This window comes from Pieris rapae, chromosome 13 (assembly GCF_905147795.1).
Source record: "Pieris rapae chromosome 13, ilPieRapa1.1, whole genome shotgun sequence".
Classification (NCBI taxonomy): Eukaryota; Metazoa; Arthropoda; class Insecta; order Lepidoptera; family Pieridae; genus Pieris; species Pieris rapae.
Genome location: NC_059521.1, coordinates 3,605,731 through 3,629,945, shown reverse-complemented (window position 1 = coordinate 3,629,945; position 24,215 = coordinate 3,605,731). Strand labels below are relative to the sequence as shown.

Sequence of the window (24,215 nt, the reverse complement as noted above, 5' to 3'; positions counted from 1 at the left end):
ATTCATCTAAGTATTAGACTTAACGAATAGTATATTTGGCAATATACCGAATGGTACCTGAATATTTGTTGCAAGTCTTCTAAGTACAGTATATTTTTTTATTTTACAGAATCAGTCATATTATATCATTACATATTAGGTACATAAAATTGTGAAGTACTAAAAAAGTTACCACTGAAAATAAAAAAATAAATACTAATAATTACTCGACAAGCCGTTTGATTTCATTATACAGCTTGTCCTTAGACATTCTTATATAATATAATTAAAAAAAACTAAATAACACGTAAATAATTGTCTCAAAATGAAATATATTACGATTTTGTAAATTTTTTAAATTTTCTTAGGCTAGAGCAACTTAGCTAGACTAACTTAATTTGACTGAACAGTTATCATTGAGTTAAATGATTCATATACTTCAATATCATTGTGATATAAACATACCTTGCTTTCCCAACGTGGATCCTTTGACGGTCGTCAACATTTTCAATTGTCCACTGATTAAAGGTATTCTTTGGCAGACTTGTAGTAAGTTCTAGAAAACATGTTAAGCTTATTGATGAGAACGAAAGTTTTTCTTTCAATTTCTACACAATAAAATAGTTTTTGAAACGATTATATATAGATACCTACAGTACCTAACCTTACCACCTAAGACACCAAAATGAATTTATCGTTTGTAGATTTGGTTCCTTAGATTTAGTTTGACTTGACACACGTTGCGTCGAAATTTTATACCGTATTACTATTTCGGCAATGTTTCTATATTATTGTACCTATTTTATGATAATAATATTCTTCAATAGATATATACGGCATATTTTGATATATTCTTGGGAGTATACTATAGTTTAATTAAACAGTAGATATATAATTAAAAGGAAGTTGAAATACATACGTTTCTAATCCTCAAATCACTACACTCCATGGCCAGTTTCCGGGCGAGAGCTGCCACTTCGTGGGATTTGGCCACTATCTCCTTTGACGTCGCTATCAGCTCAGATTTGCGATCTACATTAAACAAACGTATGGGTCACTAGATATTGTTAATTAATTACAATACTGATATTGATTGTTTTCATTTCCGTCTACTGATTTCGCGGTGTCGTGAGGTCGCATCCGCCTAGTAACTTGGCGAAAATAGAATTGATTTATTCATAAAAAATATACTTTATCATTTTCATATTAAGTGACAAGATAATTATTGCTAGTCTGTCTATCTATCTATTTATAGTTGTCTTACCATTATACATATGGTGCGCCAGCCTGGCCATAAGTACTGCGACGCGTTTGGCCACAGCAACCACTTCGTTATCTCGGGCTGACCAATCGCGTACTGCCGCATGCAGCCCATGAGCGGCCGCCTAAAAAAACAAAAAAATTGCCTCATAGGATTCTAATTGTATTTGACAAAATTTCATAAAGATATTCGTGTTTTCACACATAAATAATGTTAATTGAAGAATCTTACAAAGATTGGCTGATCGGCCTCTGGCTCCTTCTGGAAAATTGTTTCTCCGCCGAGAGCAGACTCCACCTCCCCAGTCTTACGAATAATCTATAAAAAGGAAATGTATGATTTATCCAACCTTGTATAGATATAGAGATATACTTTGAGTATTGCAACAAATTAATAAAATGATTTTTAAATAGTTAAAATAGTGACAAGCAAAACACTTATTACACAATTATTGTCTTAAGATTCTGCGAACTACATCGCTTGCGCAAAAATTATTTAAGATTTCTTTTAACAAATACAAATGCAAATATACCGACTCTGCAACAAAATATTCATTCTTTGTCCTAAAGTTTATTTTATTATGTACAAAAACGAAAACCTTCTTTAGTATAAATTTAGTTTTTGTGAAAGTCTCCAAAATACATATGCAAACTTCTTCAGATCATGCGATTAAATTTCTCTAAAAAGCGTAGTTATAAGACTTTGAAGTTGTTAACAATATCGTTACACGCGTTAAGCAAATGACGTCACATTATGCGTGATACATACGATGCGTACGCGGTGCCAAGTACGTATAAATGAGTACTTAAATCGCAGTAAGATCAAATGACATCATAGGTAACAATCTGTAGTAAATTATCCTTCTAAAATAAACTTACAACACAACAATAGTTTATGTGTATGTCTCAGTTTATAGATCAATTATTATATTTTTATTTATTTTTAGACCTATTATTTATACAAATATATAAATGTCCCTTTTAACGGGCCTCAGATTTCTGTACCTCATCATTTGTTAATCTAAAGGCAAGCCGGTTTCCTCACGATGTTTTCCTTCACCGTTCGAGGGAATGTTAAATGCGCACATGGAAAGTAAGTCCATTGATTGAGTTCGAACCTACGACGAGACACCATAGCATTAAATATACAGTCAAAATCTGTTTTAACGACATCGACTACTCATATTTGGTAGTTAAAACCGATAGTCATAACAGCCGATGACGTTGTTATTCAGAACCTAATACAAAAGAATTCAGAACCTTTGATTTTGCTTAGCATAACAGGTAGAGGTCGTCGTAAACGGTTTTGACTGTATTATTAACAACATCATGAGTCTTCTTTATTTTGGTCGGCGAGAGATTAAGAGGAAGAATTATTTTAAAGAAGTAGGCGAAAATAATAACACGGAGCGTCTTAAAGAAGTAACAACAATATATCACCTCAGCAGCAAGATCGGTCTTGGTGTGATGTGCCTCTTTGATACTCTTCTTGATGCTGGCCAGGGTTTCTTGAAGCTCAAGGTCCTTCTGTACGTTGGCGCTTGACATACCTGCTTCCACGACTCGGTTACCTAGCCTAAGCATTACCATAATAACATTCTCAATATTAAAAGAAAACAAACTGGAATAAATTTCCAGAGGACAAAAGAGGATGCCATAGATTGTAATGAGAGGGATATTTAAAGCGCTTAAGGCACAACCTTAAGAGAATCAATCATTTTGACTTCTCTCGAGCGTACATATAATAGTTATTATTCGCAAAGTTAACGTTACAGAATACTACTACTGTGTTATTTTTTTAGCTGCGTGATCGTATTTAAAACTAAACGGAACCATTCGTGTAGCAATGTTAACCTAAAGTCAGGCAGGTATCGTATCAGGACCGTAAAATCGTATGGCGTCTACGACTAGAATATCTATAGAAGTTATAGAGCAAAATTATCGTAACGACCAGAAGTATGACCAGTTATATCGTACAATCTAAGTATGATAGTAGTTTACTATCGTACTTGGTTTTAAAAGCATCTCACATACGATAATATACATTATTGGACGTTGTAATTTAACAGAAAAGGATCAAGACCAGCGCTCTTAAAGTGTTAGTTATTCTCTATTAAAGTTAATCTCTGTAAATAGGTGTAATTATACGTATTACATTTTAACTATTTTCAAACAATCCCGTTAAATAGACATATAAAGGACAAAATAAATTTAAAAATATACATATATTTTTTAATTTATTTCTGGAAGTAAAATATGTAATGTTTCTTACCTAGTTATAATAGATGATGCAAAAGCTGCTTTAATGGGATCATTTTTAGAAGCTTCTTTGATGCGGGCCATTGTTTCAACTGAAATGCCACGAAAAAGTAAATAAAATAACAAACATTTAATTACAGTGTGTTACGATATTTTTTCAACAATATAGATACGAATCTTTTCTGGCATAACGTACACGGGTCGCATACGACGATGTTTATTATACTTACCATGATTATTTATAATTACGTATGAATATTACGAAATAAAAATCTAAAGGGTATAAATAACAGTACAGATTTTTTTATTTTTGATTGAATTTTATTAATTTTAAATTATGCCTTTGTTCAAAAATATTTTTTTTGTTCATCTTATACATTTGCAATTGAGTGTTTATTATAAAAAGGGTTATTTTTGTATCGTTTTTACAAAAATCCATGTGATACGATAAAAAAACATTACTTTACAAACAATATACCTGCATCGGTTTAAGTCTCATTCGTACGTTCATAAAAAGAACATTCAGTATTAATTTTGTTAGGACCACAGTTTATATAGTCGTTGGCGACACAGATTAAATTTTTATTCTCAATTTAAAAAAATAATTATAATTAACTTACCCGCTGCTTGCGCGAAGTCCACGGGATTCACTGCGCGGTCACATAACTCCCGAACCCGAGAAAGCGATTCAGCGTATTTCATTACCATATCTCTATAGTTCTCTATCGCTTGCTATAGAAATACAAAAAATCTCAGATGTATCTATCTATCGCACAAACAAATATAAGTGGATATTACGTATGCAAACTTCTAAATGAATATAACTAATGATGCAGAAAACAAATGATTCATTTGTTTGAATCTTAATTGCAAAGTAAATTTAAGAACAAATAATAATTAGGAATACTTACGTCATCTTGACTTTTAACCGAATCTTGTGCAGCTTTCACAAGCGATGGAGCGAGAAGTTCTACCTATTAGGGAGATAGTTTAAAATTATTTTACAGAATTCGTTATTGTTTTCATTTTGTTAAAACTTTTAATTGCAAAACTAAAAGTATTACGTTAACTATTTATATGCAACAAAAATGAGATTCCAGTTTGATTCACGACGCTCAAAAAAGAGCTTATTAATGTACAAAGAAAGGTAATCGCGCTATGTTCTGTTGGGAAGATACGACAATTCAAGATATAATGAAGTGTGATTTTGTATTGTATTGTGTTAATCATTTTACTTTATTTATTACGTAATCAATAACAAGCAAGTACACAAAAATATAGCCAAAGATGAATACATAATATTTACAAAAAGGTTTAAACATTTACAAAACAGAAAAAAAATCAATAAAAATTATTCTATAGGTACATTTAGATAACGAAATTTTGGTTGTGTTGTGTGATGGTTTAAAAGTGAGGGTATGTACGTGAAGGTGTGTATGTGAGATAATAGTGCTCATGATGCTGTAGATATACTCATTTTAACCATATTCCACAATAGCTTGAACAAATCAAGGCTTAAATATTTGTGGTATTTGGGCTGCGCAATACAAAAATGATTTTAGTGTTGATGTGAAGAACATCAAATCAAGCATGAAGTGGGAAACAATTTTTACTTTAATTACTAAATATAAATAAGCCATGTTTTATTTTTTATACCTGTTTACTGGTGTTTATAATGTCATGTCTGATCGGTGCAGTGGTGGTGTCAGACACAAACTGAGCGGTTCGTGAAACGCGGCCAAGTTGTGCGAGAAGTTCTGCTATCTTCTTGTCCAACAGTAGGTCACGCCGTTTCACGTCTGATAATAATTTAAAAATCCCCTTATAGCGATCAATTTTTTTTTGTTATAATAATCTTAGGGCTAAGTGAATACGTCTAAAAAGATGTGGACTAACAAATAATATGTTCAAACAATATGTTCTTTACGTGTGAAACAATAATTACTGAAACGTTTAAATATTATTATTAGGCATTTTTTTAATACATTTAAAATCTAAGCCTTTCTTAGTTGGTTAAAAATAATCGTAGACATCGAAACGAGAAATGTTATTTTACTTTTATTTGTAAAGTTGTACACAACAACCTGAAAATATATATTTATTATAGTCGATTTTTCAATTAAAAACTGTATGTACTATCCATACCTGTTTCTTTACGTATATTCTCGATATCTTCTAAGGGTTGTTCTTCAAGGAATTCCTCTACGACCCTCGTTACTACGCCTCGTTCTAACATCCCCTTAAGTTCTCTCAGTCGCTCCAATAGAAGGCTTGAATAATTAAAATTGCTATTATAAAATCTATGAAATATAAAACTGATAGTCATATAAGCGCATATCATCATATTAACCATCTCTGGGTCGTTAACTAATATGAGGATCGGTGAAGAGCAGTATACTGTATGATTTGGCGCGAATAATTTGCTACCACTAATTCCAGTCCTTTTATACGTCAATGCTTCTTTTATAATTTTGAAGATGACGAGTAGACTTTATCTTGATGGCGAACGTCCACGCGATATTTTCCCTTCGGAGTTGCCAATCACGATGAGCTTCTGTAAGCTCTCGTCAGAAAATTACAGAAGAGAACGCTAAGAATATTGCCCCCTTATAATGCTTTTTTAATTTTATTTATTGGCCAACCTCCAGTAATGGAGTGGCATTTGAAGAAGAAGAAGAACTTTATAATGCCTATAGATTTAACTTAATATCGAAATGTGTTATAGAACTTATATACGAGTATAGACATAATACAATCTAATCAAATCTTAAGCAGATTTTTCTTGTATTCTGTTATTTTTAACGGAAATGTACAAACCTCGCTTTCGCACTTTGATATTTCACGGAACACTCTTTAAGAAGTTCTTTTGACTCTACGACAACGTGAAGCATCTCTTCTTTCTCCGGATCTTTTAGATCCTCACATATCTGAAAAATAATGAATACTGTTAATAAAAATGAGAAAGAATAATTTTAAAAATTATGTAGTCCATGTAGCCTCTGATTTCTGTATCTGTTTCATAATAATTTGTCAATTTAATAGGCAAGACACATGCCGTCAACTTTATGGGTCTAAAGCAGGTCTCCTCTCGATGTTTTCTTATACCATTTCAACGAATGTTGATTGCGCACATAGACAGAAAGTCCATTGGTGCACAGCCGGGAATAGAACCATCGACCTCAGGGATGAGACTCGCACTCTAATGCCAATAGGGCAACACTGCTCTGAATTATATATATATCCTTTATATATGTATAGAATTTAAGAAAGTTTATCAAAAAGAGAAGTATACCTTGTCACCCATGTCAATAATATTCTCAGCTGCGCGTATCGCTTCGTTCTTGACATCTTGTTTGCACGCCGGGTTCCGGAGCCATTTGTTGATCAAGTCGATTCTAGAAGATGTTTACATATGTTAAATATAAAAAAACAGATGAGAAATACAAACAAAATTGTATCATATTTTTAAAGATTTTTCATCTATTCTTATATAGATCTTCTGTGCCTGTATTTTGCTTATTTTTGAAAGCTTGGGGGGTAATGGGGGAGAACGGACTCAACATCTTTCCGGCCCCAACTGTCAACCTCACCTGCACGCGCGGACAACATATCATCCGCGGCGGTATTCCTATACCGTGGTCCCCCTGCTAGATAACGGACGAGGCAATGGCGACCGAGCCGTGGCGGTATAACCACATTCCTGACCAGAGGTCAGAAGAGGCTACAGTGGCCTTGGGGTTCAAATAACCCCTAAAAGAACTGGCGCAGAAGGCAACGGGAAACCACTGCAGCTTATCTCCCAAGACAATCGCTATGGAAGTACACACAATAGAATCACGATTGCCATGCGAACCGCCTAGCCAGCGGCGCCGCGTCGCGTCCGGGGCGAGCGGTGGGAAATGGACTACCGGCCATGTTGGAGTTAGAGACCAGGCTCCACGTGGAGATAATGCTACTGGAAACTCCGTAAAGTTGCGAAAAATCCAGAGAATAGGCACGTGGAATGTTCGCGGGTTGCTAAATACCGGTAAACTTGACATCGTGGAAAGGGAAGTCACTAGATGTGGTTTATCCATTTGCGGTCTAACAGAAACGCACTGGAGAAAAAATGGGCACTTCTTTACCGACGCCCATGCTGTTTACTTTTCCAGTAGCGATGACAGTAGCCGAAACGGAGTAGCGATTCTTATTCCTAAGCATGAGAATAAAAGTGTGATAGGGTATGAGGCAGTTAGCGACCGCATTATATCTATGAAGCTCAAAGCCTCACCTGTAAACTTAAATCTAATACAGGCATATGCCCCTACTAGTGAAGCTCTACCCCTCGTACTGGAGAGTTTTTACCAAGATTTACAAACAACAATTGCCAAAATCCCCAATAGAGAATTACTTATAATAATGGGTGATTTTAACTCAAAAATTGGCGCAAACTCTGCCCAGTACAGCAAATGTGTAGGAAACTTCGGACTTGGGGTATGTAACGAAAGAGGTGAAAGATTCATGCAGTTCGCAGACGAGAACAACATGGTAGTGGTAAACAGTCTATTCCAACACCATCCCCGTAGACTGTTCACCTGGACATCACCTGGAGGTAGAGCCAAAAACCAGATTGACTACATACTAATAAGATCACGTTGGCGTACCTCCATTCTTAATGCCCACACGCTCCCTGGGGCTGATTGCGGTTCCGATCACCAACTCGTCATCGCAAAGATGAGGTTGAAGCTCAAGGCCACTCGATCCTCCAAGATGACAAGACGGATTGAAATAGCAGATAACGAGAAATTCACTACATCCATTGAACGGAATTGGCAAGATTGGAACGTTGTGAGCCGCAATGAAGCAACACCAGACACGCTATGGAATAAGGCTAAACAACTCATCCAAAATGCAGTCACTGAGTCTAATCCGAGATCAGAAACACGCAAACGTCAACACTGGATGACCGACAGTACCCTTGCCCTTATAGAAGAGAGACGCCTAAAGAAAGCCGCAGGAGCAGACATAAGAGAGTTGAATCAACTGTCTGCTAACATACAAGCCTGCTGCAGGCGAGACCACAATTCCCACCTTCGTAGCATTTGTGACGAACTTGAAAAACATGCTATGAAGCACGAGTCTAGAGACCTTTACCATAAAATTCGTCTTATTACTAAAACTCTACCTGCTAAAACCTGGGCTATCGAGAACGACAAAAATGAAGTGGTAACAGAACTCGAACAAATCTCTGAAACGTGGAGGACCTATTGTCAATCATTGTTCCTAGATCCGCAGTCTCGACTGTCTATAAGCACAGAACCAGAGCCAGATAATTTGGAATCAGACATCCTTCTGTCCGAAGTAAGAGCTGCCATAAAACACCTGAAAAGCAAAAAAGCAACTGGTAGAGATGCAATTCCTATAGAGACAATTAAAGCCTTAGGAGAACGTGGCGACCAGATGTTTCATCTCATCTGCAATAAGGTGTGGCAGACAGGAGTATGGCCTACGGAATGGACACACACCATATTTACACCCCTGCATAAAAAGGGCTCAACGAGGAAATGTAACAATTACCGCCTCATTGCTCTAATACCACACGCTAGCAAAATATTGCTGCACATCCTCAACGAGCGCTTGAAAACCTATCTCTCTGGGGAGATCGCTCCGGAACAAGCAGGTTTTGTCAGGGGAAAAGGCACTCGGGAACAAATCCTCATTTTACGCCAGATTATAGAGAAGTCAAGAGAATTTAACAAGCCCGTATTCATTTGCTTTGTTGATTTCTCAAAAGCATTCGACTCAGTGAAATGGCCGGTGTTGTGGAAGACCCTGCTAGATATGGGCACACCGAAACATCTTGTGCACCTTTTAAGACGGCTCTATGAAGAAGGTACAGCTTCAGTTCGCACAGATGATGTTCTATCAGGTGATTTCCATCCCAGTGCCGGAGTACGCCAGGGGTGTATAATATCACCGCTCTTATTCAATGTGTACACAGAGCTAATAATGTGGATCACTTTGGAGGACTGGACAGACGGTGTAACAATTGGTGGATACAGGATTGCGAACTTGCGTTACGCGGATGATACGACTTTGTTTGCATCCAGTTCGCAATACTTGGAAGAGCTTCTGTTAAAGATGGAGCGAGTGAGTCGTGAATTTGGCCTCAGGATAAATCGTAGCAAAACCAAGGTGATGATTGTTGACCGTGCCGGAAATAATTCGCCTCAAGTGGCTCAAGTCGCGAAATGCAACGTGGTCCAATCGTACATTTATCTTGGGGCCCAGATTTCGAGCAATGGCGGCTGCATCGACGAGATCAAACGTCGGATGGGCATCACGAGAACGGCGATGGACAAGATGCAGAAAATATGGGGAAACAGAAATATAACAAAAGCCACGAAGACCAGGCTCGTGAAGGCACTCATATTCCCCATATTTCTGTACGCAGCCGAAACGTGGACCTTGCGAGATGTGGAAAGGCAGAAAATAGACGCTCTCGAAATGTGGTGCTGGAGAAGAATGCTTGGGGTATCGTGGACCGAGTTTCGTACAAACGTCTCGATACTTCAAGAACTCGGTGTTAAGCAGCGTCTATTTTCAACAGTACAATCTCGCATCCTTACATTCTTCGGTCACGTATCTCGGCGTGGCGATCAGTCCCTAGAACGCCTTGTCGTCCAGGGGAAGGTGGAAGGCGCTAGACCGCGCGGCAGGTCACCTACACGCTGGACTGATCAGATTAAGTCCGCCGTAGGAGAAACACTGAATCAGTGCAGCAGGATGACCTCCAATAGGCAGCGGTGGCGGAGCGTCGTGAAGCGCATTACATCTGCGCCTTCTACTTCTACTACATAGCGATCACGACCGCTCTGCCAAGAGCGAAACGAATGAGAAGAGCCTGTATTTTAAACTCTTAAATGGCTGTACCCACGTTGATTTAGTTTTTTGTGTTTCAAGTTGAGTAACGTTTAAATGAGATGATGATTTTTTTAAGTTTAATTTAAGAAGTGTACCTACAAGAAAATGTTTTTCGGGTCCACTTGTTTGTTATTAACGAGAATTTCTGTAATTAACAAGAGTTAAAGTATACTAACTGTGTCTGGAGATGACTCTTCTGTGGTTCTTGGTTGTCATTAGATATTTCTGTAGCTTGGAGTACCTTCATCTCACTTCCTTTATTTCTGTAATGTCAGTTCTATGTTAGTACCAGGGAATTATGTATTATTTAATACATAATTCACTGACAAAAATTGTTTGCCTAATAAAAAACAATTATTAAATTTAACATATTTATACAGTTTTAAAGTTTCGTGAAATTTGTAGTCTCTGGAATTATCTAATAATACTATTATTGCTAAGTGTCATAACATAGGGCTTGTTTAATTTTGTCATGAGGTATGTGACAGATTTGAGTATTGACTTAAGTACTGAATCAAGCATTGAAACAACGCTTGAAATGACGAACATCTTTACAATTACAATTTATTTCTTTATAACAGAAATTTGTTATCAGAGAAAGTAAATCGAAAAATTATCTTTAATGTCATATAGTAAATATGTGAATAGAACAAAAGCCAAGCAATTGTTTAGTATTAATAAAAATATATTATATCCACCATTACAAAGTTAACTTATTTAATTTTTTAAAACTTTAATGAATTACTAAAATTATAACACATGACGAGATGTTTATTTATATATTAAACTAATTTTTTTATTTTTTTTGTCGTCACTCATGTGATCCTGATCAGCCTTCTGTGCCAGACACCCGCCATCGACTTGACGATTTCCTTACGAGGTTTTCCTTTAAACCGTAACAATAAAAACACTAATTTGCAAATTCTAAAAAAACTTTTTATACTTCTAAATGTAATTGTGTTACCTTATGCAAGTGAGTAAGGCCTCGTATGATTTGATAACTTGTTTACTGATAGCCCCGTACATCACCCACGTGAGTACTTCTTCCTCTGATGACGTCACTTGACTCACCAGACGGGATGTGTCATTTAAGAGGTTTCTGTAAGTCAAGGAATAAATAAAATTTTCTATTTAAACTTTTAAACAAATAATAATAGTGCAAGAGAAATTGAAAAAAATGGAATAAGAAAAAAGCGTAAAAGATCCAAAAATCCCCACTACTACGTATATTGGATTTTTATGTGGAACTATCCACGTGGTAAAAGCATGAGCTTCTCTAAAAGAAAAAAAAATCAAAGAATGACCCCAAATAAATCAAACTTTCAGGTCCTTCGAAACAGAATTTATTTTGCTTCCTTTACACAGGTAATCAAACAAAAGTACATACAATAACAGTGTATGGACTCTATTTTAAGTCTTAATTAACTATAAACAAAGTTAAATAATCGTACTTAGCGTTTTCCATAACTATGCCAAGATTGTGTTTTTCTGCTGTCGATCCATTATACCGAGGCGTTGGCGACCGCTTCATTGTTAATTTCAAACGATTTATAGCATCCAGTAGTTTCAAACTTCTAGAAATGACTTTATCATCCTAAAAATATACAGGGAATATAACGCAGGCATAGAGAAAATGTGAATTAAAGAACGGGAACTATAAGGCTATTTGACAAGATTTTAAAAACAATTTCAGCTATTCTGTTGGTTTTAAATCAAAATGTATCATTTCTAGATCCTGTCAGAACGGTTCTCTATCTATCCTAACGGTACCCAGCCTATAAACATGTAAACAAACTTCGTTTCAAAGTTTTTCGAGTTGATCGTTCTAAGTTACATAATTAGTTCCTGTCGAAATTAAACTCCAAGACAGTATAACTATTAGACAGGCGGAAACCTTATTGAAAAGACAGCAACGGCTTAGTATATTATTAATTTACGATTACTTACAAGTTTTTCTCTATAACGCTTTTGTGGGCATGTTTTTTAAACATATATACCTAAAATAATTTATTTTTCATATTGTTTTATGGTAAATAAAAACCAACAACATAAAATCTCTGTTGTGAACAAGGTTTACGAACAAGCTATTAAGTCAAAGTCAAAATACATTTAATCAGTTGAATCACATTTTTTTGAATAGTCAAATCAACAAATAGTATGGGTGGAAAATGGCTGACTTACAGTTTACGAAAATTATTATATTCCAAACTTACCTTATAGGATGAGGCTTGTATTTCATGTTTGAGTTGATCCATAGCTGAATTAATGACAATGTAGTCTTTTTTAACTTTTGCACTTTCGTCTTCGTTCATTTTCATGGTACAGTCGTCAACAAATTCAGATAATATTTGTATGTGTTTACTTAAAACCGGTTCCAAAGATTTCGCCTAGAGAAAATACAAATCCGTAAATCTACATACATTTAGATTAGATTCTTTAGATTTTCTTAGTCTTACTACAAAAATCGCCAAAGTTTAAAAGCCAGGGGATTTATTTATCACTAGCATTTTTAGCATAACATTTTGAATTTTGGTAGCATTATTGTAAATAACACTTCATACTTCACATAGCACTGTCTCAAAATTATTTTATGTTTAGGCAGAAATCACGAATGTCCACTTACTACTGTACTGACATACCTCTCTCCCTTCATTCACTTTCATGACACTCACCATGCATGGTCGGCGGTTACATGGGTACAATAAAAATCATATCCTATATTTTAAGATATATATATTTTAAGAACACACAGTAACAATTGATAGAACAGTGTTAAGTACAATAGCCGCATCCACACCGGACAATCCATTGCGATCCGATCGCGCGCGGTGTGTACCGTTGCGGTTTTGAATCGCGTGATTCGTAACTTTTATTTATTTTTAAGCATTAATATTTCGTTTTCATAATTTTTGAATATAGTATACAATATAAGTAAAATGTAGCTTGTCGCTGCTACGGCTATTTGTCGCCGTCATTTCACATGTGACTCCATAGCCAGACAGAGTTCATGTGAATCAGTATGGATCGGCTGGAGCGTGTTGGAGCTGCCAGTCAGCATTGCTAAAGATTGCTGTTGGATCGGCCTAGTACGATCCACGCTCCACGCATCGCGATCTTGAATCGTGGATCGCGGGATCGCCGATCCATTTTGGATCGTCCGGTGTGGATGCGGCTAATTGGCATGAGGTCATAGAGAATGGTGATGATAGAGGTTAATAGGTTAAACCGAGAATCGAGCGGTATGGAGTTATTAAGAAAGTATACTAGGAGCATACTCTTAGGCAATAAACAGTCATTAAGATGATTCAGCTTCATCATACTTGGAATGATGGAACAAACCTGTTCTTTATCTCCAGAAATTATTTTCGAGCAGACTTCATCAACGTTGTCTGAAATTTGGTTCAATTTATTGTGGTCTATTAGTCCTTTCTTCGCCGCATCTTGGTTCTCTTCCGAAATCGCTAGCTATGATTAAAAATATTGTGTGTTAATAAAAATTAAATTTAAGATATTTTCAAACAAAATCTTATCAATTGTAAATTTCGACATTTAAGTTTTAGAATTTTTTTTTCAAGACATCTCGACGTATAATAAAGAGTATATAAGTACGAACGATTTCCTTACCAAATAGGTGGAATGTGAAGCGTATTGAGCGCTTGCGCAGGCAGCCGCTGCAACGTACCGCAATGTAGTGCCACACTCAGACTGGGACATCGTTTCTTCGCTATCCAGCTTGTCTATTTTTTATTAATATCAATTACTTTAGACTTAATAAATGTTGATCTTTTCTTTTTATATTAAGAAAAAAAACCGATATCGGTAAATATTTTACGTTGATATCGTGCAATTGTTGAATTTTTTAAAACTTACTGAATGTACAAACACAATAATAAAAAATATAAAAAGTTTTAGATTAACTCATGTATACTCTGGTGAAATCGGAAACAACATTCTGTATTTAAAGGCATCAAATGGTTTTTAATTAAAAAACATAATTTTTTCATAGGATATATAAAAATACTATACATTTACAACGATAAACACTCACGTATGATCTCTCCTTGCGACTGTAATGCGTCTAAAGTATCTTCCAGACTGAGTGCACATGTGGGCAGATTAGGACTAAGTAGAACCTGTTGGAGCTGAATATTGCGTTGGAATTCTTCACCATCACGCTTCGTTTTGTCAGCACGGGACGATACTTGAGCCTAATATGATTAATTTATGATAATCAACATTTAATTACATGTTTACAAAACTGTTGTGGAAAGAATAATTACTAAATACCAGAAACATCTTTAGGGTAAGACAACATTCATGTTTTTTTTTTAATTTTGTTTAAAAAACAGTGTCAGTAATGGTAAGTTTTGGAGTAATAATCGTGGTCATGCTTTACACAAAAAGCGAAAACTAATAAAAAATCCAACTTAATATATCGCAAACATTACTATTGCCCGATTATTAGTATACTTACAAGTTTGTTCAACGCTTCAGTCAGAGTTCGACACGCATCGAGCAGTTTCCTTCGTGATTCTGGTTTTTCGAACTCCTGAGAATTTTATTTACATATAGCCAACAACAAACAACTTAAAAACTCTTAAACTAGATGGTTGGTACTTTGTCGTTATACTCTTGATAACATGGTTCAAAAAGGAATATAAAATTAATCTATACAATATTATGAAATATTGATAAACTATGTGTAGTATAGTATGTGCTTAATCATGACATATACTTTGCAGCTTATTCTAAAAAAAAATTAAACAGACGCGCTACAACCTTTTGAGATCTGGACCTCAGATTTTGTATCTATTTCATGATCATTTGTCATTCTAAAAAAGTAGGTAATCAGCCAGGTATATCCTGTGCCTGACACGCGGTCCACGTTTTGGGTTTAAGACATGTCGGTTTCCTCACGATGTTTTCCTTCACCGTTCGAGTGAATGTTAAATGCGCACATGGACACAAAGTCCATTGGCGTACAGCCGGGGATTAAAGCTACGACCTCAGGGAGATAGTCGCACGCTGAATCTACTAGGCCAATACTGTGCTTATTCTACTAGAGTTACCTCATTAATATAGGATTTTTTTTCTTTTAAGTAAATCATCGTTTCTGAGGAGTTCAACGACATCGTGAGGGATTTTTATTAATACATACAGAAATGTGTGTAAAGTGTATTTGTTTTTAATAAAAGCGTGAGAAATCAAATATTTCTTTATTATAATCTTTGATAAGATTGAATCATAACACTAGCTTTATTACAGCAAGTCTTTGTTGAATAACCTACCTGATTATACCTATTTGCTTACCTGACTGACAGATTCTGAAGTTTCGAGTAGATTATACATCGCAGCTGTCAAATAATGTGTCGCTTTCTCCATTTTTTTCCCCTGGATTACGTCCTATGCGAATGAAACAGATCACACATTATTTACGCTAACGTAGACGGCAATTTTTTTACTTATTTACATTTTATGCAAAGAAATATCTGTTTAAAAAAGGTCGTATTAAAAAATCCAATGGTGTTTCAACCTTTTAGGGCTGGATTTATATATCTGTCTCGTGATCATCTTTTGTCCAATAGGCAAGTTTGTGATCAGTCTTCTGAGCCTGACACATGCCGTCGTCTTTTTTGGGTCAAAAGCATGCCGGTTTTCTCATCATGTTTTCCTTCACCGTACGAGTGAGTTTAAAGCGCACATATTTATATTATTATTAAATTAGTCCAGCACAGACATAGAACCTACGACCTCAAGCATAAAAGTCATGCTAAAGCCAGGCCAATAATGCTTGGCTGTAACAAACAACTTGCTTGTTATTATAAAGTATTCTATATCAATCTAATAATCGATATTTGAAATATATCATTACAATTTGTTTTGAATAAAAAAAATTTCTTATTAGAATTTCGTAAATTTATAGAATTTATAGACATGCCGTACCTTATTTCTGATAGCTTTGGAAAGTGCTGATATCTCTGCGACCACTTCAGCAGTACTGCGAACGGCTCGCGTTATTCCTTCAGGCTTATCACTATTTAGGATGACTGTTCCTATCATAAAGCTCAGCTTTTGTGTTTGTTGACTGAGCTTCGAATTTAATTCACTGCGGAAAGATCATAAATTAAACATTTAGTTGATTTTTCGAATATGGTAAATATTATTAAATGTTCCTTATCCACGAAGTAAAATAACTTTTTGTTGGCCAAAACAGATCATAAATATAAGTAACATTTTATTAAATCTTTCAACGTAAAATACAAAACTTCAGCGGATATGTTGCAGCAGTATTGTAAATAAAGAAATATCTATGTTATTGAAACTCATACCCCACGCACCGTTTTCGCGGTGTGGCGAAAAAGCAATGAATTCAAGTGCATATAGTATGTTAGACTAATAATATTTATACCGTCCCTGGGTCAGGGGGCTCTCTATATTTTACAGTCACGTCTAACGAAAGGTTTAATGATATGATTGTGTGCTTGTTGTATGTCGAGCATTCTCGGAGAGTAATGCGTAAACATCCTTGGCTCGTACAATATTAAAACCTCTTATACTTATGTGTTCTTAGTGTTAGTAATAATTTAAGCTTACAATAGCAAAGCTTTGACATAAACCAACATTCATTATAACATCTAACGATGAGTAGTAGTCGAGTTAGATTTAAATTCTTAGTATTATTCTTTTGTTTTTTTTAATGTAAAATTGTCTTTTAATGCGCTTGCTTGTTTTCTGTTTTTTCTGCATAATTTGTTAATCTATGTAATCTGTTTTGGCTTTCTGTATTGTATTAGTATTTTGTATAATAATATGTATTAAGTAAGCTGTTAGATTACTTATAATTAAATAAATAAATAGATTCTACACATTAGATTTCATTATACAACATCAACAATTCAAACGTAGAATCAATATAATGAAGTATTTTTCATGATCTTTCAGATAGTTCTATGTTTTTAAATCATATTGATTAATAATTTATATATAAGATTATTTTAGTAGTTTAGAAACTTACTTAATATCACCGTCAATTTCACCATCTTTAAATGTCATCAAAGTCTGGAGATAATTTCCATCTGTAGCTTTCTTATCTTTTGGTATGTATTCGTGAATTTCCTGAAACAAAGTGAATCAATGCTCCTTAATACTTATTTAGTGTAATTCTTTGTATTGACTTTTCGTTCGTTAGATTAAGGTTCTATATTTCTTTTTACATATATCATTTGGTTATGCACTTCTTGCCTTTTACGCATCTTATTTTTTTTATTTTTTTTCGCGTACTAAGTTTGCCGGGAAGAGAGCACTTGTTAGAGATAAGGCCGCTCGTTGCAGCCTTTAAAATTTATATGTATTATATATAAAAACACATACATATAAGACAAACTGGTAACCTCATCCTTTAAAGCTGGTTAAATAATTTTTATCATCTAAGTCTCGTTAAATTAAGGAATGCAAGACTTACTTCCACAATTTGCTTGGTGATATCTGTGACGTCATCGCCATCTGCATCTTGCCAGGTCGCTACTCGTCTGCCACTGGCTAGGTTCCGTTTCTTTAGTAAGCTTAATAGCTTCTTCAAGTGTTCGTTTAATCTGAATATAACATTATTTTAGATGTCTTGGTTAAAATATTAATGAGTTTTATTTACGGGTCAACAAAATGAGTGTTTCTCATAAATAAAGGTATTTTACTAATAAATAACAAATCATTGCCTAGCATCATGTTATAAAGATGACGATTTTTTTTGAGGGACGCGCTCATTCCTAATTGAAAGAATATTTTTGTCCATTTACCGACAAAGGAAATATACAATGCATGACAAAATTAGTAAACATACATGTTTCAACTAGCTGGCTGTACTTTGAAATGAGTTTTGAGTTCCTAACAAAAATCTTTTGTTTTCATGATATTAGAAAGAAATGTTTTTTCAGTCACATAATTTCTTTTTTTTCTTAATATCATAAGTAGCACTTTTCCAAGAAATATTTAATTTACGAAGAAATTATGTATAAATTTAAAAGAATATAACTTTTATAAGCAGTTAAATGATTATTTTGCGTTTACATATATTATATGGATTTAAATATTTCCGTATCGGTAATTTTATAAAAAATTTAATTCAATAATTATATATTTACTTGAGTTGACTGGCTGGATCCTTGGGTGTTGCAGCCAACATCCTCATAGCATACTGAGTAAGTGCATGCGGTACATCATCTTGTTTCGCTATCACAGCGCTAGTAAGTGGTTTTTGTGCTGTTTTAATTGCTTCGATATTTACAGGTGTATCCTAAAAAAGTATTTTAAACATGCATAAACAAAACCACAAGAAAACCTAATTAATTGCGTCACCAAAGCGATCTCTTAGGCGTTGATGAGAATAATATGGTAGGCAGTGTTCTGAACACAGATTAAAGACGCTATTGCCAATTAGGACTGAACTGCCTCGGGCGATTGTTGGTGGCTCCGTGGGGTTTCAGTGGGTTTGCACGGAGCCGAGTCCCACATAACCCTTCACAGGCAACCGTGCCGCGGCAGGGTATGCGTAACGCATTTATTTCCCCACGAAAAAAAAATTTTTTTTTTACCATACCATATTGGATAACAAATAATATAAGTCACACATAACTGTAGTTACTAAACCTGAACAAAAATCATATTTAAATAAAACTGATCCTATATAAATGAGAGTTTGTTAGATTATTTACAACTTGACTTCCGAGTGTTCTTGTGACAATTAAAATCAATGATTGTTATTGTAATTTTTACGAATTTAAATTAAATAAATAAGTCGACATGTTAATACACGATACAATAAATGAACATACGTTGTCCGTAGCTTCGCTCATTTCATTAGCTGTCAGCAACAATTCAATTTTCTTTTCGGCATCTGTCAGGTTCTGTAAGTCCTCCTCTATCGCCAAGCCGGCTGCTGATGAAACACTGCCTTTTGCGGCGAACCTATTAAGGTTCATGAATTAAAAAATGGATATTAAAAGAAATATATAAATACTTTGTTCTCCCTCAACGCATGGACTAATAGTAATAGTATAGGTAGAGAGGAGGAGGATATGCTGCAGCTAAAAGCCAGCAAGTGGCGGGAAGTGAGACAAGGAGGGCTGAGGCCTCGTTTCTGAGGCCAAGATACATTTTAGGACGCAGAGGAGTGCGAGTAGTGAGTAACTCCTTATCGGCTTGAATCTGATAAGTCCTTCCGTATTATAATAAATAATTATTTTAGGTTACAGATTACAAGGTGACTTGCCTTCTTTCATTGACCCTTCATCATCTACAAGCCTTCACATACTGGTTTCCATACGTACTGGTAGCTTTCTTATAGAAAATAGGCAAACGACCAGGAGGAGAAGCATAAATAAATAAATACAATAAATAAAGTGATAAATCTAAACTTACTTTAACAGATCGCACTTTTCGATCAAAGCGCGTAGTTTTTCATGAAGCAAATTCCTTGAGTTATTGTCAGTTATCATCTCAACCGAGTCCTGGATAGCTTTTACATTAGCATCGCATTCCTATTAAATTAACATAAATTATAATAGTAAAATAATAAATACTTAGTCTTAATTACATAAAAGCGATTAAATAAAAAAAAGTTTATTTTTAATCAATACAAGATGAAGCTTTGTAAAGCCGAAAAAGCTACGTATTCACTATAATCTAATTTATTTTAATTTAAAGGGAGTTGAAATAATTAAAAGTTAATTCATAAAAAAAATTTAAATACTCTCACTACCTGAGCGAATTGTTCCGTAATCAACATGTCATGCAAGATTGAATCTTCTGGAATGTCTGGAGTGTTTGACAAATTTTCGGCTTTTCCTATTATATCGTCGCATGCGTCTCTTATATTCTGAAACCATTTACTTACATTAAAACCATGGTTAAATAAACATTGAAGGGTGCCAGGATCACATTTCATTTCATTACAATTTTGGTTTGACCTATAGGCTTTTATTATTAACTGGGACTGTCTAAGCACGTCTTGTAAAAGTTATCTATTGTATTGAAACTTACCACTAAAGCTTTCTTAGGACAATTAGGGTGAACAAACTCCGTCGATTGGTAGAGTTCATTGGCAGCTGTCATCACGTCTTTGACAAATAACTAAAACACAAATTTGATTAAGACTACATAAATTATAATATCCTTTCGTTATCAAGATCTTCATCTTTTATTTTCTTTAGAGTAGAGTTGATGATTACAACCCACTGAAGTATTTACGAACCAAATTGACTTAAAATGCTGGAAACGCATTTGCGAGATCTCCGGTAATCTATGGGCGGTATCCTGCCCATTTGCCTCATTTTTATGAGCATGTCGGTGTCCTTAAAAAGCCAAGGAAAGCGAGGGGTTCATTTATCCACAATCGGCGTTAAACGACCTTAGATATAATAACCTCTCATAAAAGCATGCTCTTAAATCGGAAGGAAATAAATGAAACAACCTAAAAAGTACTTACCATTAAATCAATTATATTAGTTTGCGCATCGGCTTCTCTTTGTCCTACAAGGCAGAGATGCTGAACGTTCTGTATAACGTTTTCTAAGTCTTGACGCTTCTTTGCATCCTGAAAACATTGAAATAATCACCTTTGGCACAATAAAGGTTGAGTTTCATCATCGTCGTCAAGGCAGAATACGTAATACCATCACCTCGATGTCAGTTATGGCATAACTGAGCGTTTTTCTAAGGCAGTTTTTGCCCTTCACCACCACTATGTGGAACCAGCTGCCCACAAAGGTATCTCCGAACCCATTCGACTTAGGGTCTTTTAAGAAAAGTGCATACCAATTCTTAAAAGGCCGGCAACGCACTTGCAAGCCTCTTGGCAATGTGTATAAAACACGTGTCCATGGGCAGCGATGTTACTTAACATCGATTGAGCCTCCTGATATATAGAAACAATATTGTAGATTTAAAATAATATTGTCTTTAGTAAAATACTCGCAATGCCAATGTTACATATCTCCGCATCTATAAAAAAACTTAACATTTAGAGTCTTACCACGGGATCTCGTTTACAGCGTGCAGTTGCCAGGTCCAAAGCACAGAGGGCGGCAGTCAACTCATTGGTGAAGCATTTCAAGGCACTATGCTTCTCTACTGAGAGGTTTCCGTCTTCCAATTCACTCTAAAGAAAATTATATATATACTATTGGACCCCACCGATACTGTCCTGTACACAGGTCTTAAATAAAATAAAACCTAATTGTAAATCCAAACAATTTTCCGAATCCACTTGAACTAACACGAAAATACATCAAAAACGGTTTTTAGGAGTTTAATTATAAATAAAGATATACAAGTGTTTTTGTTGTTTTTTATTTTATATTATAAATTATTCCTTTTGTTTTAAATTTTAAACCTTCTCTGAACTCCCACTATTTATCCCACTATTATATTAATATTTAAAGATCAAAATCAGCCAAATCGGTCTAGCAATTCTCGAGTTATAGATATTTTAACGTAATGGTAAACTTATCTTCCTCACAAAGTCAAGATACCTACAGTCTCGGTAGTGTAATGTGTCTGAAGTCACTAACTAAACTAACACTAACGTCACTAACGACGCATATACTCTATATGCGTCTTTATCACATACAGAAAATAATCAACTTCTACACATCTGCAAATGACAGCGGCCAACTTATTAACATCTAACTCTATTATTAGTACCTGCATCAAATCGATTATATTTCGGAGAATCTGTAAGTTATGTTAAAAATTAGAAGACAGGGCTTTACAACAAACATTATAGCGACGGCTTTGGTTAGATAGACTTTATTATATAAAAAAGAAAGAAAGAATATCATTTGATAAATGAATTTAAATGTATACACATTATTAGGTAAATAAATATATAAAGCACAATACCTTTGCTGAGTCAAGAATCTTTGATGCCAATTCTTTAAGAGGTGTGTCTTCTATCAATAAATCTTTGTCGGGTTTCGAATCCTGTAATATAGGTTATATTATCTCTTTTGTATGGATTATATTGTAATTATTGCAATTTAAATAAGTATAATGCGTATAATACGAGTATATGAATTAACTGTTGTTTACCTGTAAATTCAGAAATCTACTAGTGATTTTTATAAACACAAATTTATAAATAAACTTGCTCGTATCTGATATGTATTTAATGAATACGAAAGTATATATTATAAGTGATAGGTTTGCAAATATATATTGCAGTAATCTTATTTCAATCGCATTATTCACAATATATTATATACATTATATTCCTGTTATGATATATTATTAAAAAAAACTAAATGCAATAATTTTAGATCACACATCTAACTGGTGGTACAGTTTGGGAAGAAACGTTTCCAGATTAAAGCCTCGAGGCTTGAATGTACTACTACTAATTTTAAAGGACTGCACTACTCTTTCGAGGTTAACTTGCATTTACGCTGTGATAAAAATATACTTTCGATATTAGATGTTTTATAGGTAGGTAATACTAGTATGAACTTACTGAGTCTATTTTCTTATTCGTATTATCATCAATCTCAATATCCGCTTGTGGTATCCATTGATTGCTTTCTATAAACAAAAATATTAATAATGGTAGGGGAGCCCACGATGCTAAATGGGGATTTACTCGAGCGTCGTGGAGACCTATTGGGTTGCAAAGCTTAGATGATAAGAAGAAAAAAATGTTATATGATATATACCTTTTCATCGGTGGGGAAAGCGGCTATAGATGTTTAAATATGTAAAAAAAAACTGTTGCATGGACATACTCGAGCGCGTCAGATATTGATAGCATCAATGTCCTACGTATTTTTAATAATGTACGTATGTTAATCTGATCATTTGCATGATGGGGGTGGTTGTACGTAAGGGTTAAAAATGTAAAAAAAAAAAAATTTATCGAGCGCGTCAGGTTTTCTAAGGGGGGTGTTAAGTGCACCAAAAAAAAAGCTCTCATTCAATAATCTGACGATTTCGATCTGACGCAAACTCTCAGCCATTATTATAATGTGCAAAAAAAATTCGCCATTTTGAAATACTCGAGCGCGTCAGATTAAGATATATATGGTTCAGATTTATATTCTAAACGTACTGTCTCATAATCTGACGATTATCTAGAGGGATTTGCCTGATCTGACAAAAAAAATATTAGAAAAACGGTTCACCCTAAAGGCCATCCCTGCAATTCCATTCCTGGGTGCTTAAAATAGTACTTATGAGCTCGCAGAGTTCAAAGAAATAATATTTCCATGCGTTTGAGTTCTCCCAGCTCGAAAGTTTGATAGAAGTTTCATAGAACACTATTTTTGAAATTTTCAAACCCCAATAACTTTTGAATGGATCAAGCAATTTTCCCGCGGTTGACGGCGATCGACGCATTTTTTAAGCTTTAATTATTTAATTTCATCAAAAACGATAATCCGATATGAAATGTCGAAGTTATGTGATAGAAACACTTTTTTCGGTTTTCTTTCGTTCACGATATCTCTCGAATGAACCAACCGATTTTGACCAATTTGGTGGCAATCGACGTCGTTTTTCAAGCTTAAAGGTGGATTAGTTTTTGAAGTTGATGGATAAAGCCGTTTAAAAGTTATTGCAAAAAAACACTTTCAAAAAAACAAATTGTTATTTTTTTAGATTTATCAAAATTTCTCAAAATTTATCGGTCCGAATCGGTTCAAATTCACATGAAATCTATTTTTGAGGGAAACGCGGAGAAGGAAATGTAGGCATCACGCAGCTGCACGCGTTTATCGCACGAACTTTATCGACGAAATTTTGTTATTTCGGCTTGCGGAAATCGTCAGATT

At 34.7% G+C, this 24,215-nt stretch overlaps 1 protein-coding gene across 3 annotated transcripts in view; it reads right to left on the bottom strand.

Moving 5' to 3' along the window:
* LOC110991785 (talin-B) overlaps positions 1-24,215 on the bottom strand; it is a 53,993-nt gene that overhangs the window by 1,194 nt on the left and 28,584 nt on the right. For all 3 annotated transcript variants that reach the window (XM_045630664.1, XM_045630665.1, XM_045630666.1), the window contains exons 52-84: positions 22,904-22,971; positions 22,297-22,377; positions 21,428-21,553; positions 20,882-20,989; positions 20,437-20,526; positions 20,156-20,272; positions 19,816-19,934; positions 19,230-19,362; positions 18,540-18,691; positions 17,864-17,993; positions 17,417-17,517; positions 16,345-16,507; positions 15,712-15,804; positions 14,876-14,950; positions 14,450-14,609; positions 14,026-14,138; positions 13,741-13,866; positions 12,615-12,788; positions 11,853-11,995; positions 11,366-11,500; positions 10,578-10,664; positions 6,791-6,893; positions 6,316-6,425; positions 5,644-5,768; positions 5,155-5,297; positions 4,410-4,472; positions 4,119-4,230; positions 3,512-3,590; positions 2,680-2,815; positions 1,472-1,558; positions 1,244-1,364; positions 899-1,011; positions 445-535 (exon numbers count right to left, since the gene is read on the bottom strand). In XM_045630664.1, coding sequence (XP_045486620.1) covers positions 445-535; positions 899-1,011; positions 1,244-1,364; positions 1,472-1,558; positions 2,680-2,815; positions 3,512-3,590; positions 4,119-4,230; positions 4,410-4,472; positions 5,155-5,297; positions 5,644-5,768; positions 6,316-6,425; positions 6,791-6,893; positions 10,578-10,664; positions 11,366-11,500; positions 11,853-11,995; positions 12,615-12,788; positions 13,741-13,866; positions 14,026-14,138; positions 14,450-14,609; positions 14,876-14,950; positions 15,712-15,804; positions 16,345-16,507; positions 17,417-17,517; positions 17,864-17,993; positions 18,540-18,691; positions 19,230-19,362; positions 19,816-19,934; positions 20,156-20,272; positions 20,437-20,526; positions 20,882-20,989; positions 21,428-21,553; positions 22,297-22,377; positions 22,904-22,971 — 3,777 coding nt within the window. The remainder of the gene's footprint in view (positions 1-444; positions 536-898; positions 1,012-1,243; positions 1,365-1,471; positions 1,559-2,679; positions 2,816-3,511; positions 3,591-4,118; positions 4,231-4,409; positions 4,473-5,154; positions 5,298-5,643; positions 5,769-6,315; positions 6,426-6,790; positions 6,894-10,577; positions 10,665-11,365; positions 11,501-11,852; positions 11,996-12,614; positions 12,789-13,740; positions 13,867-14,025; positions 14,139-14,449; positions 14,610-14,875; positions 14,951-15,711; positions 15,805-16,344; positions 16,508-17,416; positions 17,518-17,863; positions 17,994-18,539; positions 18,692-19,229; positions 19,363-19,815; positions 19,935-20,155; positions 20,273-20,436; positions 20,527-20,881; positions 20,990-21,427; positions 21,554-22,296; positions 22,378-22,903; positions 22,972-24,215) is intronic.